This window comes from Phacochoerus africanus, chromosome 9 (genome assembly GCF_016906955.1).
Source record: "Phacochoerus africanus isolate WHEZ1 chromosome 9, ROS_Pafr_v1, whole genome shotgun sequence".
Classification (NCBI taxonomy): Eukaryota; Metazoa; Chordata; class Mammalia; order Artiodactyla; family Suidae; genus Phacochoerus; species Phacochoerus africanus.
This window is the reverse complement of record NC_062552.1, coordinates 55866016-55883342: the sequence shown is the minus strand read 5'-3', so window position 1 is coordinate 55883342 and position 17327 is coordinate 55866016. Positions and strand designations below refer to the sequence as shown.

General features: G+C 48.6%; 1 protein-coding gene across 1 annotated transcript in view; it reads right to left on the bottom strand.

Moving 5' to 3' along the window:
• Positions 1 to 9844: 9844 nt before the first annotated feature.
• The window catches only part of ABHD2 (abhydrolase domain containing 2, acylglycerol lipase), a 115720-nt gene continuing 108237 nt past the window's right edge, over positions 9845 to 17327 (bottom strand). The window contains exons 10-11 of the mRNA XM_047797789.1: positions 16131 to 16215; positions 9845 to 12874 (exon numbers count right to left, since the gene is read on the bottom strand). Coding sequence (XP_047653745.1) covers positions 12678 to 12874; positions 16131 to 16215 — 282 coding nt within the window. The 3' untranslated portion in view covers positions 9845 to 12677. The remainder of the gene's footprint in view (positions 12875 to 16130; positions 16216 to 17327) is intronic.

Genomic DNA, 17327 nt, shown 5'->3' with positions numbered 1-17327 from the left:
CCTTGTCCTCATGGGTGCTAGTCAGGTTTGTTATAGCTGAGCCACCGTGGGCACTCCTGCATTTCTTATATCTTTTCTTTCATTTCTAGGTTTTGCAGTGTATGCTCATCACCCAAGTACCTTCTTTATAACGTTTACAGTCAGTAATGTATGGTCATAAATGATACTTACATAGGACTTCAAAGCTGGAGGAGGAATCATAGCAAATTATTGTGGGTGGCTGACCAGTAAGGATTTCTCCCAAGCCCTTCTTCAAACTCTGTAAAAGTGGAAACTTTTCCAGGGAGTTCCTGCTGTGGCACAGTGGGTTTAGGGTCCGACTGCAGTGGCTTGGGTTGCTATGAAGGTGTGGATTTGATCCCTGGCCTGGCACAGTGGGTTAAGCATCTGGCATTGTCACAGTTGTGGTGTAGGTCACAGCTGTGGCTCGGATTTGATCCCTAGCCTGGGAACTTCCATATGCTGGGTGGTGGGGGAAGCTGAAGCTTTTCCAAATCAAACCTTACATGGAACTCTAGTATTAAGCCTACAAAGGGTGGAGCTGCTCTGGTTGAAGGGGGATCAGGAGCCTCTCTCTCAGCTCTCCCAGAACATCTGGAGCTAAGAAGGCACAAACATGCTGCCAAGGGGTTGCATGATAAGAGAATGGGGCTTGCATTTGCAAGAACGGGGGACTGGTGACCTGACACTACAGGTACTGGTAGAGTGGGGACAGGGATGAGGCTGACATTATCAAGATACACTTTTAGGAGTTCCTGTTGTGGTGCAGCAGCAATGAATCCGACTAGTATCCATGAGGACCTGGGTTTGATCCCTGGCCCTGCTCAGCTGGTTAAGGATCCAGCGTTGCCATGAGCTGTGGTGTAGGTTGCAGACGCGGATCCAATCCCATGTTGCTGTGGCTGTGGTGTAGACTGCAGCTGTAGCTCTGATTTGACCCCTAGCCTGGGAACTTCCATATGCCACAGGTGCAGCCTAAAAAGCAAAAAAGAAAAGAAATGAAACAGTAGCCTTGCTTGATTTTTAGGTGACCGAATTTTTTCAAATCCATTTGTCTGCTGAGTGGACCGCTAACTATTACAGATCAGAGGGATAGTGGGTCCTATAAAGCAAAAAAACAAAGCAAAACAAAAGATACTTACAATCGTTTTGTAAAGGAGTTGGGTCCCCAATTTGCAGAAACCTGTGGGTGATCCCTCTTGGATGATGCCTATCTTTCCCCTGGCTCCTAATTGTCAGGAGCCCTCCTAGTCCCACCCTCTGATTTGTGGGGGCTGTAATTTATAAATGAGATTAGAATGTGGAGAAAACTGCAGGCAGAGGCCTTTGGTGTAGCTTTGGCTCTTACTCAAATCCAAGTGGGATGCAGGGGATCCCCCTACAGTCAGCAGGGCTAGAGCCTTTGCTTGGGGTGGGGCCTGGCAAAACCCAGGGGCCCTAGCAAGAAACTACAAGGTGGGGACCCAGTGAGTCAGTTCTGACTGTGGACTGCCACTGCCCCCTGCTGGCTGTGTCCTGGCACTGCCTCTCCATGCTCCCAGGGAAAGACAGGGCAACAACAGAGTGAGCCAGTCCTTGCTAGGGAAGTGGTGCTGCCTGAGGGAGAAGGTGCTTGAAGACCATGAAGGTTAAAAATGTTGAAACCTAGAGTTACAGTTGTAACTCCAGCTCAGCACTAATGAACTCTCGACTAGTATCCATGAGGACATGGGTTCAATCTCTGGCCTTGCTTGGGTTTAAAGGATCTGGCCGTGAATTGTGGTTAGGCTGGTGGCTACAGCTCTGACTTGACCCCCTAGCCTAGGAGCCTCCATATACCGTGCGTGTATAATATATATATATATATATAAACATTTTAAAATAAAAATTAAAAAAAGATTAAAAAAATGTTAAAATCTGATGTGCTCTGTCCCACAAAACCTGAGCCTCCATGCTGAATTCCTAGAAGTGGCCACCAACTCCCCAGTAATGAGAGAAAGAGGGACAATAAAATACACCTAAAAGCCACCAAACATGGGGAGGGCACAACCAAGCATGACCTTTACGTCAACGATTTGCTGCTCAGAACACCTTCCCTTCTAGAGACATCTGGGATGAAGCTGGAATTTGAAAGTAATTTTTTTTTTTCTTTTTTAAGGGCATATGGAGGTTCCCAGGCTAGGGGTAGATTCAGAGCTATAGCTGCCGGCCTATACCACAGCCACAGCAGCGCCAGATCCAAACCACGCCTGCGACCTACGCCACAGCTCAGGCAACGCCGGATCCTTAACCCACGGAGCAAGGCCAGGGATCAAACCAGCAACCTTCTAGTCGGATTCGTTTCTGCTGTGCCATGACGGAAACTCTTGAATGTAATTTGAGCAGAGCAAACGTTGGGAAGTCACAGTGATATATTTCTGCTACCTTCTTGTGGACCTTGGGGGAAATACTGTCAGCAGATGGGGGCATTTGCCGAGGTGTGGGTGGAAGTCTCAGTGGGGCAATGGGCCACCAGCATCAGAGAGCCTCTGAGCAAGACTGGCCACAGCTTAGCGCCTCAAGTGTACCCAAGGGACACTGGGAGGCTAATGCTACCTGGCATCCTGGCAAAGTCTTCCTGGAAGAGGGATGCCCAGGTCTTCAGGCAACCAGGGAAAGAGCTGAATTTCACCACTTCAGGGTGACTTGCACCACTTTTCATCCCACTTTCCACGGCGGGTGTGGCTCTGGTGTGGGGACAGCTCAGCAGTGCAGGGTCTGGCAGCTCAGAGGATATCTGGGAGCCTCACTGCTCCAAGTACGGTCCCAGGAGAGGGTACCTGCCCCACTTGGGAGCTGACTTGTGATGGAGAATCTTAGGCCTCATCTCTCAGAGCTGCTGAATCATAATCTATATTTTAAGATCCTCAGGGAAAGTACACAGCTTCCTGAGCAGTTTTTTGTAATCTCTTTGCAGGCTAGTCCTCCTGGGGGGGGCTTATACCTACAGAGGCTTGGGCAGCAAGAGCTTTCCAAGCTCCCCAGGTAGTTTAAATGTGCTCTGCTCAAGGTCATTTTTTTTTTAAGTCTTTTTAGGGCTGCACCTTTGGCATAGGTCCAATCGGAGCTACAGCTGCCGGCCTACACCACAGCCACAGCAACAGGGAAGCTGAGCCGTGTCTGCGACCTACACCACAGCTCATAGCAACGCTGAATTTTTTTTTTAACTTTATATAATGATTTTTATTTTTTTTCATTATAACTAGCTTACAGTGTTCTGTCAACTTTCTACTGTACAGCATGGTGACCCAGTCACACACACATATACATTCTTTTTTCTCCCATTATCATGCTCCATCATAAGTGACTAGACATAGTTCCCAGTGCTACACAGTAGGATCTCATGGCTTATCCACTCCAAAGTCTGCCTCTATTAACCCCAAGTTACCCATCCATCCCACTCCCTCCCCTTCTCCCTTGGCAACCACAAGTCTGTTCTGCAAGTCCATGATTTTTAACCCACTGAGCGAGGCCAGGGATCCAACCTGCATCCTCATGGATACTACTCAGGTCCATTACCACTGAGCCACAATGGGAACTCCTAGGTCATGTGTTTTGATACAGGGAGGAGATGAGGATTTGGAGGAACCATCGGTTTAATGTTGGATTTAAAGGCAATCTCTGCACTTGGTTCTTCTTAAGCAGAGAATAGGGAGAGCAGGGCTGCAAAAACCATATGGGGTGGCAGTAGTTGCTGCCTGGCTGTCTGTCCCAGAATTAGAGCAATTTCCTCCCTGGGGCTGTGCCCAGAAGTTGCCCTGCCTTCAGGCAGGAAATGTGTAGGGAGGCACACATAATTTCTGAAGGTGATCATATTGAGGAAAGAGGAGATAAGGGCCAGGGTTGGATTTTGCATACACGTGGCTGGTCAGCACTTCCAAGCCCAGGAATGTTTTTGAAAACTACATCCATGCCCATCTCTGCTTTCCTCATGGGCCCAGCAGTTAAGATGTCCCAGTTAGAGCCATATCACGCTTTTCTTCTGGTTTCTACACTGTTCCAGAAGGTGACTTATGAGTGGGAACCAAACAGACTGCCCAGAATAACACTAACACTTTGAAAAATATTATTATTTGATCCTCTCAATATCCCAAGATAGGCATTCTTCTTATGATCATTCTAAATCAACTATAATGGAAAAAATAAAAATCATAAAATAAAAAAAATTATTATTCCTATCTTTCAAGTTTTAAAAAAAGGGAAAATCAAGGGTAAATACCGTCGAGGGTCTAAATCGACTATAATAGAAAATAAAAATCTGAAAAAAACCCACTGATCAGGGTCACAGAGCTAGGAAGTGGCTAGGATGGAACCTTAACCCAGGAACTCGGCCCAAAACCCTTGGCTCTGTCACTACCAATGCTTTGTCCCAGATGTGTATGTATTTTTCGGGATACAGAAAATGTAGGTAGAAGTGAGAAGAGGAACCATGGAAAAAGAATTCCATTTATTCCAGGTCAGTTTCATGAACACCTTCAGATAAAGGAGGAAATGCCTTTAACAGGAAACCAGATGGTCTTAGGAGAGACACTGGGGTATTTCCAAATGGCACAGACGGCGTGAATCAGACAGAAGTGCTGGGTGCACATGGCCGCAGAGAGAGGGGCCCGAGTTGTCTTCTCTGGGGAGAGATGGAGCTGCTCAACATTAAACTTCCCCGGAGTTCCCATCGTGGTGCAGCAGAAACGAATCCGACCAAGAACCATGAGGTTGCAGGTTCGATCCCTGGCCTTGCTCAGTGCGTTAAGAATCTGGCGTTGCCGTGAGCTGTGGTGTAGGTGGCAGATGCGGCTCAGATCCCGAGTTGCTGTGGCTGTGGTGTAGGCCGTCAACTGTAGCTCTGATTCGACCCCCAGCCTGGGAATCTCCATATGCAGCAGGTGTGGCCCTAAAAAAAAAAAGAAAGTTTAAGGTGCACGTAATGTCTTCATAACCACTCAGCTACAAGTAAACCCCTCCAAAGGGGGATGCCCAAGAAAGAAAGGAGGAGAAAGGCTGTCATACAGATGGAGGGTCATCCAGTTAGGTGTTTTGTTTGTTTGCTTGTTTTTGCTTTTTAGGGCCTCATTGTGGCATGTGGAAGTTCCCAGGCTAGGGGTTGAATTGGAGCTGTACCTGCCGGCCTGCGCCACAGCCACAGCCACGTGGGATCCCAGCCTCGGCTGCGACCTACACCAGAGCTCACAGTAACACCGGATCCCCGAACCACAGGGCAAGACCAGGGATCAAACCCCGAGTCCTCATGGATGCTAGTTGGGTTCATTTCCGTTGAGCCACAGCAGGGAGCTCCCTGAGGGGTCTGTTCATGAAAGGTATGATAAAAGCTATCCTGGGACAGTGAGTGATTATAGACAAATGTCACTGGGAACGAATCTATAACATAGCACCAGGGGAGGCACCGCTTTGTGCCAGCCATGTAGGCAAGCTGTTGGTGTCGACCTGCTGAACACCCTGGACCTGAAACCTCTCCCATGTGGTACTTTTCATAGGTAGGAGTCTTTGCAAGTTGGTTATTTTAGATCAAAATAGTCTGGCTATTTTGGGGGGCGGATAGGAAGTTGGCTTACCAGAAAGGGATGCGCTTTGAAATTTGATCTTGGACATTCTTCGGTCATGCACATCCTCCAGAAAAACACTCCCCATTTGCTTGGCTCGTCACAGGTTTTGTGCGGCCACAGAGGGAAGGACATTCCAGGGTGCAAGGTTCTTGGGGTTGAGGGAGCCTGGCTGGGCCCAACTTTCCTGGCTGGGCCTGTGCTTGGCCCTGGGAGGCCCTTAGCTTGGACGCAGACAGATACAAAGGGGAAGAAAACACCACTGTCACTCAAGTGACCCAATCAAATCTTCATTTAGGTCATGTTCACCCAGTCTTTTCAAAGAACACTCATAGGAAAGCATGTGAATCATGACTGGCAGCCTCCATTTCCATCTCACCTTACATTTTGCCTACATAGTTCACTTTATAGGGTAAGTGATTAAAAATGATGATCTCAGGCCTCGGCTTTCTTCTAGGAGAGGATAATTTTTTTTTTTGGGGGGGAGGGCTTTGTAGGGCATATGAAAGTTCCCAGGCTAGGGATCCAATGAGAGCTACAGCTGCCGGCCTACACCATAGCCACAGCAACGCCAGATCCAAGCCGTATCTGTGACCTACACCACAGCTCACGGCAACGCCAGATCCTTAACCCACGAGCGAGGCTGGGGATCGAACCTGCAACCTCATGGTTCCTAGTCGGATTTGTTTCTGCTGTGCCACGATGGGAACTCCCGGGTAGGTTTTTAAAGATACCTGTGGGCTGGTCATTTCCTCAGTATTTGCAAGGCTGGGTTAAAAATCAACTGTGATGAGAACTTGGTGTTTTGTCCATTTCTTTCAGGCTTGTGCTTTGTGAAGACACAGGAAGAATCCTTTTAGATAGAAAAATCTCCACTTCAAAGGACACATAGCCACGCCACATTTTTAGTCTTTTATTTTTTTAAGTAAAGAAATTCCATTGAATCAAAGATAATAAAAGTACAGTTTGTTTGTAATGATCTTTGTTTACCACCACACAGAATCAAAATAGAACCAAACATAAAATGAGAAGAAGATAAAATGATCAAGGATACCATTGTTTAGTATAGTTTCTTAATAAAGGTAAATATCCTCATATTTAGAAAAAATTGCATTGCTAGTTGCAAATCTTAAACACCTCAGTGCTGGGGGATCCTGTATCCGGCCCTCCCCCAAATCCAGCAGCACGGAGGCTTTCGGAACACAAACTCAAAAAAGACATTATTTTCAGGGCAGCATTTGAAGATTCAGAAAATCAAACAAAAACAACAAACAGAACAACAAAACGAAATCAAACAAAACAAACCAAAGTTAGGAATGTGAAAGTGATGGTTCTCATAAATCAATCTGGGAGCAGATCTGCTAACAGAAGAACATGGTTAACAGGAGTCTAACCAGGAAAGGCGGGAACTGCAAACTGGCTCCTTGCTACCCCCACCCCCCAGCCCCTGGTGTCACTAAGGCAGCTGCAGTGGCAGACGTCAAAAGCTCAGGTACAGTGAAGGTCTTCCTGAGGCAGTGGCGGGGGGGGGGGGGGGACCCAGAGCATCTGAAACTGGTGTGGACAGGTAACAGGATTCTACGTGGACTTGTGCTTTAGGAAAACTAAAGAGGCCAAAATGCGGACCAAACAAAAGCTAACACCCACGCCCAGGAGCTTGGTCCACCCACCCAAACAGCCTGGGAGGGAGGTGGCTGGCCCTGGGGCTGAGGGGCAGCAGCACCTCTACGTGGCTGTTGGCTGCTCCACGTGGGTGGTCTGGAAGGAGAATGCCCATCATGACGAAGGCTATTTCTGCAGGTGCTCTAAGTGGACCGTCCCCAACTTATGGCGATAGATAAGTTTCTTGGCTAGTGGGGACCGGAGGGGGGTAGGTTCTAGGTTCCCTTACTAAATGGACAGGAATCAAGTGAAAGGACTTAATTCACTGGTTAGAAATTCACTTTTGCTTATTCACTAGACTTAGCTGAACATTTTACCCACTTACATGCTGGGAAAGATGGTTCAGAAGACATGGTGTGTAGGGTGGGGGGGTGGGAGGCTGGTTCCTACAAAAGGGGCAGCTGTCTACTGCCTGGGGTCTGAGAATGGCTGGCAAGCTGGGCTCTGCTGCCTGCTTCCAACAGCCACCTGGGGGGATGCCTGGCCGCAGGGGCAGAGGCAGGAGCAGCGACACAGGCAAGAGGAAGCACTGTTAGTGCTGGATGACACTTGGGCTCTCACTGCCCGTGTGGTCTGCTCCCCTTCAAATATAGTTTGGCAAAAGCAACCCTCATTTGAAGGTGGAGGGGGTACGTCCCTCTGCTTTGATAACAGAGGAAGAAGGAAACTCTCCCTCAATTGCTTGGCCTCTAAATGCCACAGGTAGGCTACTTCTCATGGCTTTTGGAAACATCCAACTCATCCCAAGTGGCTTCAACAACGGAGGGAGGGCAACAGGGAAGAAAGGCATCTGAGATGAGGTGTGTGGCCAGTTCTGGATTGCTCACTGTCACGGGGTGAGGGGTGGGGGTGTCTACTGTAAAAGAGGCTGCATGAAGAAATTCTCTGGTCTTGCTGTGGCTTCATTTTGAGCTTCTACAAAAGAAGAATTTGAATTCCAAAGCCACAAGATCATTGTCATGCCAGGGGCTGTCTTAGAGGCCAGGTAAGGCTTTCTGGGCGAAGAAAATGATGCCAGATGACATTGTGAGCAGACGCTACAATGAAATGCTTCTTAATAACTTCGCTGTCCTGCCTTAGAGGACAAAGATCTGAGTTCTTTTAATTCAACGTGATGTCTCAGTGATCGTTACTTTAGCTCTAAGTCAGGATCGATGCCATGGGAAAAGAAAAGCCTCTCACATCTCAGACATCTGCCTGCCTGGCAAACACAAACAAGAACACATGTATTGTTTGCCTGGAGCCGGCAAAATGAATCTCCAGCCACCCGGTGACAAAGAGAGCGCTCATTCAGATGCCAGGCATATAGGCTCAGCTACCCAGAAAGTTCAGCTTTAATGAAGGCTGTAGTTTTAGAATGAAAGCCTGAGCAGGAAGGATTTCTGTGCTGGGAACTCTCAATGCTTGCCCGAGTCCCATAGAAGGATGGGGCTGGTTGTCTCGTTCCAAGGGTCAGCACCTGGCCCGGTCATAAGACCACCCTCGGCACGGAAAAGATGGTGAGATGACAGTGGAGGCTCTGGGAGAAGCAGGTCAGAGACACAGGGCTCTGGGCCGTGTCAGAGCAAAGACTTCACCAGCAAAGACTGAACACAGTAGCCGCTCTCCAAGTCTCCTCAGGATGAGCCTTGACATACTAGTTTCCACCTGCAAAGGCTGTTGAAGGCGAGTGGGGATGTTCTGGCAGAGGCCGTGTAAATAGGGAAAGGGAACTTAGGTCGAAGATGAGGTAACCCGGGCTCAGGGAGGTGAAGTGATTACCCACAATCCAGTGGGGATTAGAGAGAAGACAAGAACCCAGGCCTCCTGGACCCTAGTTCCGTAACACCAGTCAAGAAAGGGATGCTGCCTACTCTTAAGGTGTGTGTAAAACCCTGCAGGGAGGTTCAAAGAATGTAGTGACAACAAACAACTCTGCACCTTCATTCTGCTCTGGAATCACTGGTGCACACTCACAACAAGGAAGGTAACAGGTTTTCTTCAAGTGCGTTACACTCCCTACGACCATAAACGCAGGAAGGAGGCTTGAGACCATATCTCAAGTCAGATAATCCTAATTTGATGGGGAGCAGTTACTCAGTATTGTCTTGAAACTGTTTAGAGGCAGGGAGTACAACCTGGACAAATGTGAAAACCTGCTTTTTTCTTTTTTGTCTCCTTTTGTTTTTTAGGGCTGCACCCACAAGATATGGAAGTTCCCAGGCTAGGGGTCTAATTGGAGTAGCCGCCGGCCTAGGCCAGAGCCACAGCAACACCAGATCCGAGCCGCGTCTGCGATCTACACCACGGCTCACGGCAACGCCGGGTCCTTAACCCACTGAGTGAGGCCAGGGATCCAACCCACAACCTCGTGGTTCCTAGTCGGATTCGTTTCTGCTGTACCATGATGGGAACTCCTCCTTGGTTTCTAACATGCTCTTCCTGCAATAGAATTGTCTGGGTCTCAGAGTTCCCTGGTGGTCTAGTGCTTAAGGATCTGGCACTGTCACTGCTCTGGTTGTGGGTTTGGTCCCCAGCCTGAGAACTTCCACGTGCCTTGGGTGCGCACCCCCCTACCCCAAAACTGTGTATGTCTCTGCGATTTATATCCTTAATCTGATTTTTTTTTCTTTTTGGGTCTGCCCATGACTTGTGAAAATTCCTGCCTGGGATCAAACTCGAGCCACAGCAATGACAACACTGAATCCTTCGACTGCTAGGCCACTGCTAGTTTAAAATCAGGAAACTCCCTGATTTTAAAATATACTATTCAAATGCTCTTTGAAAATTCAGCCTTGTTCTAGCCCTAGTCGAACCTCAATAGCAAGAAGAGCCCACACATTATCATCAGGAATGAATGAAAAGCCAGAAAAGCTGACCTACATATAAAATGCTGCTCCCTTGTTTAGTAGGCAAGCTTGCATCTCTGTAAATTCAATGCCTCTGTGCTCTCATTCAGAGACAAACAAGAATTTTCCTGTAAGACAGCCACAGATACACCCTCATTTCCATGCCCGAGAGCCTGAAGCTTGAACAAAGGGCTTCAGTTGATTTCATGTGAGCCAGAATGGAATATAAGTGCCATTCAGAGTCATATACTAAAAAGATTTCAGCTGGGACACGGCCCCCACAGCCCTGCGGGGTAAGTTCCGGTTGCGTGGCGACAAAGTATGCCGAGCCGTGCCTCTCCTACGTGGGCCATCAGAACCGCCATCCAGACTCCAAGGACTTCTGCCCCCTGCCCCCCCTCCCCCAAGGGTGTAACAAGACTGTTTTCTCCTCCTGAGTGGAGTTGGTACCTGGCCACTGCTTCGCTGGAACAGATCAAGAGACATGACCTAAGGCAAATGAAAGGAGCCTCTTGCTTTCCGACCCCGTGAAGTTATTGCTTCGTTTACCTAATTTCACAAAAAGGCTTGAGACACGAAGGTAGGAAATATGACTACGAATCTTCTAGAACACAGCTGCGGTTGGAGGTTGGAGGTTGGAGGGACAGTACCAGGGGGAGGGACTAGCTTCCAAACTGAGGGGGAGATGATAAAGTGCCAGTTTGTGCTAAAAGGATGTGAAAAAGAAATGCACTCGAAAAATAACACCCGGGAGTGAGGGCGTCACAACGATGAATTTGATGTGTGTGAAAAATTGTACCGAAGCAAAGCTGAGACCACAGAAGTCTCAGTCTTGTCAGGTAATAGCAATTTTTGTTGTTATACGTTGGGACGATCTGGTGATTGTCAGAAAACAGCTTCTGCAGGTTACAGACATTACTGTCGTATGCCTCGGACTGATGCCCAAGTCGCAGCCACCTCTGGCCATGAGGGTGGCATCCAGGCCCCCAGGTGGTTCCCTTTACCCCTTGGACACCCACACGCAGACTCATCATTTATGTTCCTGTCAGTCCTAGAGAAGAGGAGAGGAATCAGGGAAATTTTTAAGTATCTACATCTTTTCACTCATCATTCTGTTTAGTTCCAGAATCTGCTGATTTTTCAAAGTGCAGGGTTTTTAGACATTCAAGTACCACAGGGTTGGAGGAAAGGAGTACTTGAAATGCAGAGTGACTTCTCATTTCAGAAGACACACTCTGGAAAGGTCTAGCCAACAAAAAGAAACTATTAAACATCTCGTTGCAAAATCACACCCTCTTCAGTTGGGAAGCTGTTTCTCCAAACTCAGATCCAACTTTTGAATGGTTTGATAGCAAAAGCCAGAGTTAGAGAGACCTGGATTAAAAAAATAAAATTATAACTAAGTGCTTTAAAAACAAACAAACAAACCTCTTTCTATGAAATGAGGGAGGAAAAAGAAAAGGCAAATGATGACATCTACATGCTTAGGCTAGCTCCCAGGCTCCCCTGGAGAGGTGTTCTTTCAAACCTCAGTAAACTGAGTTTGTCATTGAACTTTAGAACTGGTAGTGATCTCGGCAATCTACCTGGTCCAAGCCCCCCACTTTACAGTGAAGAGACTGAAGTTCAAAGGGACGTTTCCAGGGTCATATACCCAGTGAGAAGCAGCATCAGGCATGGCCAGAAGTCCTCGACCAGGCCCAGGCCCCTTCTGAGCTGTCTCACGGCGATCACACCAGAGCAGCTGCACTCGACAGGCCTTGCTGTCTTGGAGGTTCCTGGGAGCTAAGGGACACCTCTGACAGCTAATTTCAATAACACAGGCTACCGAGATGCTTCTAATTTAAAGGCCTCGTTCAGCCGTATTTCCCACGTTTGCCTGGTGATGAGAATCACCTGGGACACTTGTCAAACATTAAAATCCCCAGACCCCTCCCCAGACCCAGAGAAATGGCTTCTCCAAGGGGAGGGACCCGGGAGGCTGAATTTTTAACAAGAGCCCCAGAGAACTCTTATCATCAGCAGCGGGTCAGCAAACTGTCTTAGGAGATCGTGAGGGAGAAACTCGGCTTGTGACGCAAAGGAATTTTCGTTGCCACGTGAGAGGCCACAGTCTGGCCTGGGAGGCCGGGGACTTGGGGCTCCCAAGCTGAGCTGCATGTGCAGCATTGGCTATTTTTAGGGTCGAAGTAAGGACACATACAACCACCACAAAATAACATACATTCTTCACTGCCTTCTTGGGGAAAAGCCTTTTGATTGGCAAAGCAAAACTGCTGTTGAGACATTTTTTTATAGGGAAACTAGATGTAATTGGCTTGAAAGCAATCAGATGCTGAAGCTGGACGGGAGGGTGAGAATCCCGTTGCTCGTCACCATGGCTAACAATGCAATGGAGAAAACCAGGAACTAAGCACAAAAATATGCCTGGAGCTCCCAGGGACAGCCACCTACTGTTAAGACGGGTGTGCCTGGGGGGTGTTCCCCCGCTGATGGTGTGAGGTCAGATCCAGGCCACTGAGGGAGATGGGAGACCTGAAACAGCCGTCATCGTTGAGGGACGCGAGTTCCAGAGGAAGGGGCTGGAGCGCGTCAGAGTCTGGGGAGGGAGGCCTCACTCCAGGTCGGCCTCCACCTGCTCCGTGTCAGAGCACTGCGACTTGTTACGTTCCCACTGGCAAATGGCATTGGCGTACTCCACCACCAGCTTATCCATCCACGTCAGGGGCTCAGGGAACAGCACGGAACCCTCAAAGAAGCCCAGGTGGCCCCCGTGCAGCGGCAGCACAAACATGACATTTTCTCGTTTCTCTGCAGGAAAAAGGCAGCTGAGTGAATCACTGTCCTCCCGTCAGCTCCAGGACAGGAGGTGTGACAGCGAGCTGGCCAGAGTGGCCCAGGCTCATCCCCATGGATGATGGTGTCACCTAGGTGGGCATCTGGCTTCCACTCACTCTGACTCATCCGCCAAAGTGGGAGGGCAGGTTTGGTGGGGCAGACAAGATGGTGGGACCTTGCAGGTTTGGGAAGAGCAGCTTGGCTTTGGAGCAGGATGGGTAAGTGCCTAAGAGATCCTTAGGCCTCTAAGTCATTTGCAAACGGCTGCATATCAGGATCACTCGGGTTTTTTAAAAAAACGATCCTTATGTTGCTCCCAGATTCTGATTTGGGGGTGGTAGGTGACAGAAGAAGCCAGGCCTTGGTGTTGCTAAAACTCCCTAGGTGACACCACTGTATAGTTAAATACTTCCCAACTTCATGCATCTAAATCACCTGGACTACCTTCTTGAAATGCAGATTCTGCTTTGATAAGCTTGGAAGAGCTGAGATTCTGCATTTCTCCCTTCCTTCCTTCCTTTCTTGGGCCATACCAGCAGCATATGGAGGTTCCCAGGCTAGGGGTCGAATCAGAGCTACAGCTGCCGGCCTACACCACAGCCACAGCAATGTGAGATCCGAGCAGCGCCTGCGACCTACACCACAGCTCACGGCAACACCGGATCCTTAACCCACCGAGCAAGGCCTGGGATCGAACCCACGTCCTCATGGATACCGGTCAGGTTTGTTACCACTGAGCCACAATGGGAGCACCTAAGCTTCTGCATTTCTAACAAGCTCCTAGGTAATGCCGATGCTACTGGTGGGGGCCAGGCTTTGAGGAGGGATTCATAATACACTCTTATTTACTAGAGAGCCAAGTGAATTCAATGGAGTCAATGATTTTTCATTATAGAACTTCATCTTTCAAGACTAAAGCTGCACGTTTGCTTAGACGATGCCCGGGCTCTCAATGGCACATGCTAAAAGGTCATCTGAGAATTACTGAGCTGGAGCTTGACTCTGAGTTCACATTTAAGTTACTCCCACGTGGGCTAGTAAAACCATTACTGAAGAGGTGTGCAAAACGGGCAGCCAGTACAGTGAGGTGCCACCAGAGGTATCCGCCTTCCCAGGGCGACAACTGACAAAGGGGCCCCTGCTGGCTGTTCCAGGCCTCTAAGGAGCTTCCTGGTACACACATTTCTGATTCTTTAGGGCTCTTTTCTTTTTCTTTCTTTCTTTTTTTTTTGTCTTTTTGCTATTTCTTGGGCCGCTCCCGCGGCATATGGAGGTTCCCAGGCTAGGGGTTGAATCGGAGCAGTAGCTGCCGGCCTACGCCAGAGCCACAGCAACTCGGGATCCGAGCTGTGTCTGCAACCTACACCACAGCTCACGGCAACGCCGGATCGTTAACCCACTGAGCAAGAGCAGGGACCGAACCCGCAACCTCATGGTTCCTAGTTGGATTCGTTAACCACTGCGCCACGACGGGAACTCCCTATAGGGCTCTTTTCTTGCTGGACTGCCTTTATTCTTCCTTTTCAGCTGTTATTTCATAAGACTCTGTGTGACAGCATTAGCGCCATGGATGTTACTTTAGATATGCAGGAGGAAACCAGCATGGCTACTTCCTCTCACTGCTGCCCACGTGGCTGCTTTTGTGTAGGGAGCCTGTGGTTTGATAGCGGGTTGACAAGGGATAGCTTTTAACTTTTTTTTTGTTGTTGTTGTCTTTTTGCCTTTTCTAGGGCCACTCCTGCGGCATATGGAAGTTCCCAGGCTAGGGGTCTAATCGGAGCTGTAGCCGCCGGCCTACACCACAGCCACAGCAACACCAGATCCCAGTTGTGTCTGCAACCTACACTACAGCTCACAGCAATGCTGGATCCTTAACCCACTGAGCAATGCCAGGGATTGAACCCACAACCTTATGGTTCCTAGTCGGATTCATTTCTGCCGTGCCACAAAGGGAACTGCTTAATTTTTTTAATTTTTAATTTTTTTGTCTCTCTAGGGCTGCACCTGCAGCATATGGAAGTTCCCAGGCTAGGGGTTGAATTGGAGCTGCAGCTGCCGACCTACACCACAGCCACAGGATCTGAGTGGCATCTTCGACCTATACCACAGCTCATGGCAAAGCTGGATCCTTAACCCACTGAGCAAGGCCAGGGATCGAACCTGCATCCTCATGGATACTAGCTGGGATGGTTTCTGCTGCACCACGACGGGAACTCTCCAGATAGCTTTTTATCACCGAACACACCTGTGACACTCGGATTCACTCTGTCTGGGTGTGGGGGCCTTTGTCTGCTGGCTGTATTATCTACTCTTTAACTTGGGATCATAGGAGAACCGGAAGTACCCCTCGTGATATTGACAAGAGGAAATACAATCAGAGAGAACTGTGTGGGGAAGAGATCAGGTCTGAGGAGTCAGAATTCAATGCAAAGTAGCTTTCTTTGGATTGTGTGTCACCCAAGTGTTTCCTCCTTGTTTGTCTGGTAGCTCCGAGCACGGTGGGAGACTGTGCCAGCCTTAGACACCAAAACATTCCCACAAGCAACACTCTTTGGTTTTACAGTTGCTTATATTTTTATCCTCAAAGCAGATGAGGACGCTGTCTGTGCTAAGAGGTAGCAGAACTGACTTTTTTGTTTTGCTTTTCAGGTCAAGTGTTAAGTCTAATCTCTCTCTTTTGTCTTTTTAGGGCCACACCCTCGGCATATAGAGGTTCCCAGGCTAGGGGTCTAATTGGAGCTATAGCCGCCAGCCTACACCACAGCCACAGCAACGTGGGATCAGAGCCACAACTGCAACCTACACCACAGCTTACGGCAACACCGGATCCTTGACCCACTGAGCAAGGCCAGGGATCAAACCCGCAACCTCATGGTTTCTAATGGGATTCATTAACCACTAAGCCACGATGGGAACCCCAAGTCTAATATCTCTTTAAGTCAAACTGTCAGACTTAATGGAACCACATTCTGGAGGCAGTAATTTCACAAAACACCAGGGGACACTCCACACCTCTTGGCTATAGATAGAAATGATCTCGTCTCTTGCACCAGGACACAACATGAAAAAGCTCTACCTCGGCTTCATCACAGCCTAGGACTCTCAGGCTAGACTAAATAAGAACACTGCCATGAGATGCCCTGGTCTCCAGGCGATGACGGCCAGGTGAAGGTGACACACTGTGGCAGTTTGCTGAGTGGTTGAGGGCGCAGCAGGGAGAAACACTTACCTGAAAGAGATTTTGGAATGGTCAGAAGACTTTCATGCACCAAGGGGTCATCAGCTGCATTCACCAGCATGAGAGGCACATAAATCTGAAATAAAAAAATAAAGCAGCATTAAACGATCAAATCCCCCCCCCTTTGTCTTTTTTTTAGTGCCACATCCGTGGCATATGGAAGTTCCCAGGCTATGGGGTCAATTCGGAGCTGCAGTTGCAGGTCTACACCACAGCCGCAGCAAGGCCAGATCTGAACCACTTCTGAGACCTATACTATGGCTCATGGCAACGCTGGATCATTAACCCACTGAGCGAGGCCAGGGGTGGGACCTGAGTCCTCATGGATCCTAGTTGTGTTGGTTACCACTGAGTCACGACGGGAACTCCTGATCAAATCCCTTTTTGGAACCCCATTGATCCAAGGCTCAAATTCACTACTAGATGTCTTTGAAGCAAAAGGAAGAGGGTAGGTGCTCAGTTTGCTGAACAAGCAGACTAAGGACACCTTGGATTCCCTGGATGCGACAGGAATAACCGCCACTGTGATGATGGCCCAGGTAGGCATGTGCAGGTGCCTCGTCCTGGGTGACCCACATGCTCTGATGGATCGAGGGTCATGATGCTCACTGGCACAACACTTCTGATCATCTTCACAGTATTTCAGATTAGCCATATCTTTCACAGCAATGACTTTACTGAGAGTCATGGACATATTCATTCAATTTACATTGTGGAGAGGCAAAAAGGAGTGTGCTCCACTCCAGACAAAGGAGGCTTTCTAGAAGAATCTGAAGGTTGAAAAGAGAAGGCTGGTGGATATCAGGAAGCTCTGGCAGGTTTGCAGTCAACGTCCATTTTAGCAAAACAGCCAATAATATCCTGTGGGGTTTTTTTTGTTGTTGTTTGTTTTTTTTTAGGGCTGGCACCTACGGCATATGGAAGTTCCTAGGCTATGGGCTCTATCAGAGCTGCAGCTGCCTGCCTATACCACAGCCACAGCAATGCCAGATTCTTAACCCACTGAGCAAGGCCAGGGTTCAAACCTTTGTCCTCATGGTCACTAGTCAAGTTTGTTACTGCTGAGCCATGACAGGAACTCCAGGAATGTCCTTTTTCATTTTAGCAGAGATGGAGCTGATGAGGGTGCTCAGATGCTACTGAACAGCCGTGCCAGGTAGTAGGATGATGGTTGTTTAACTTGGAGCC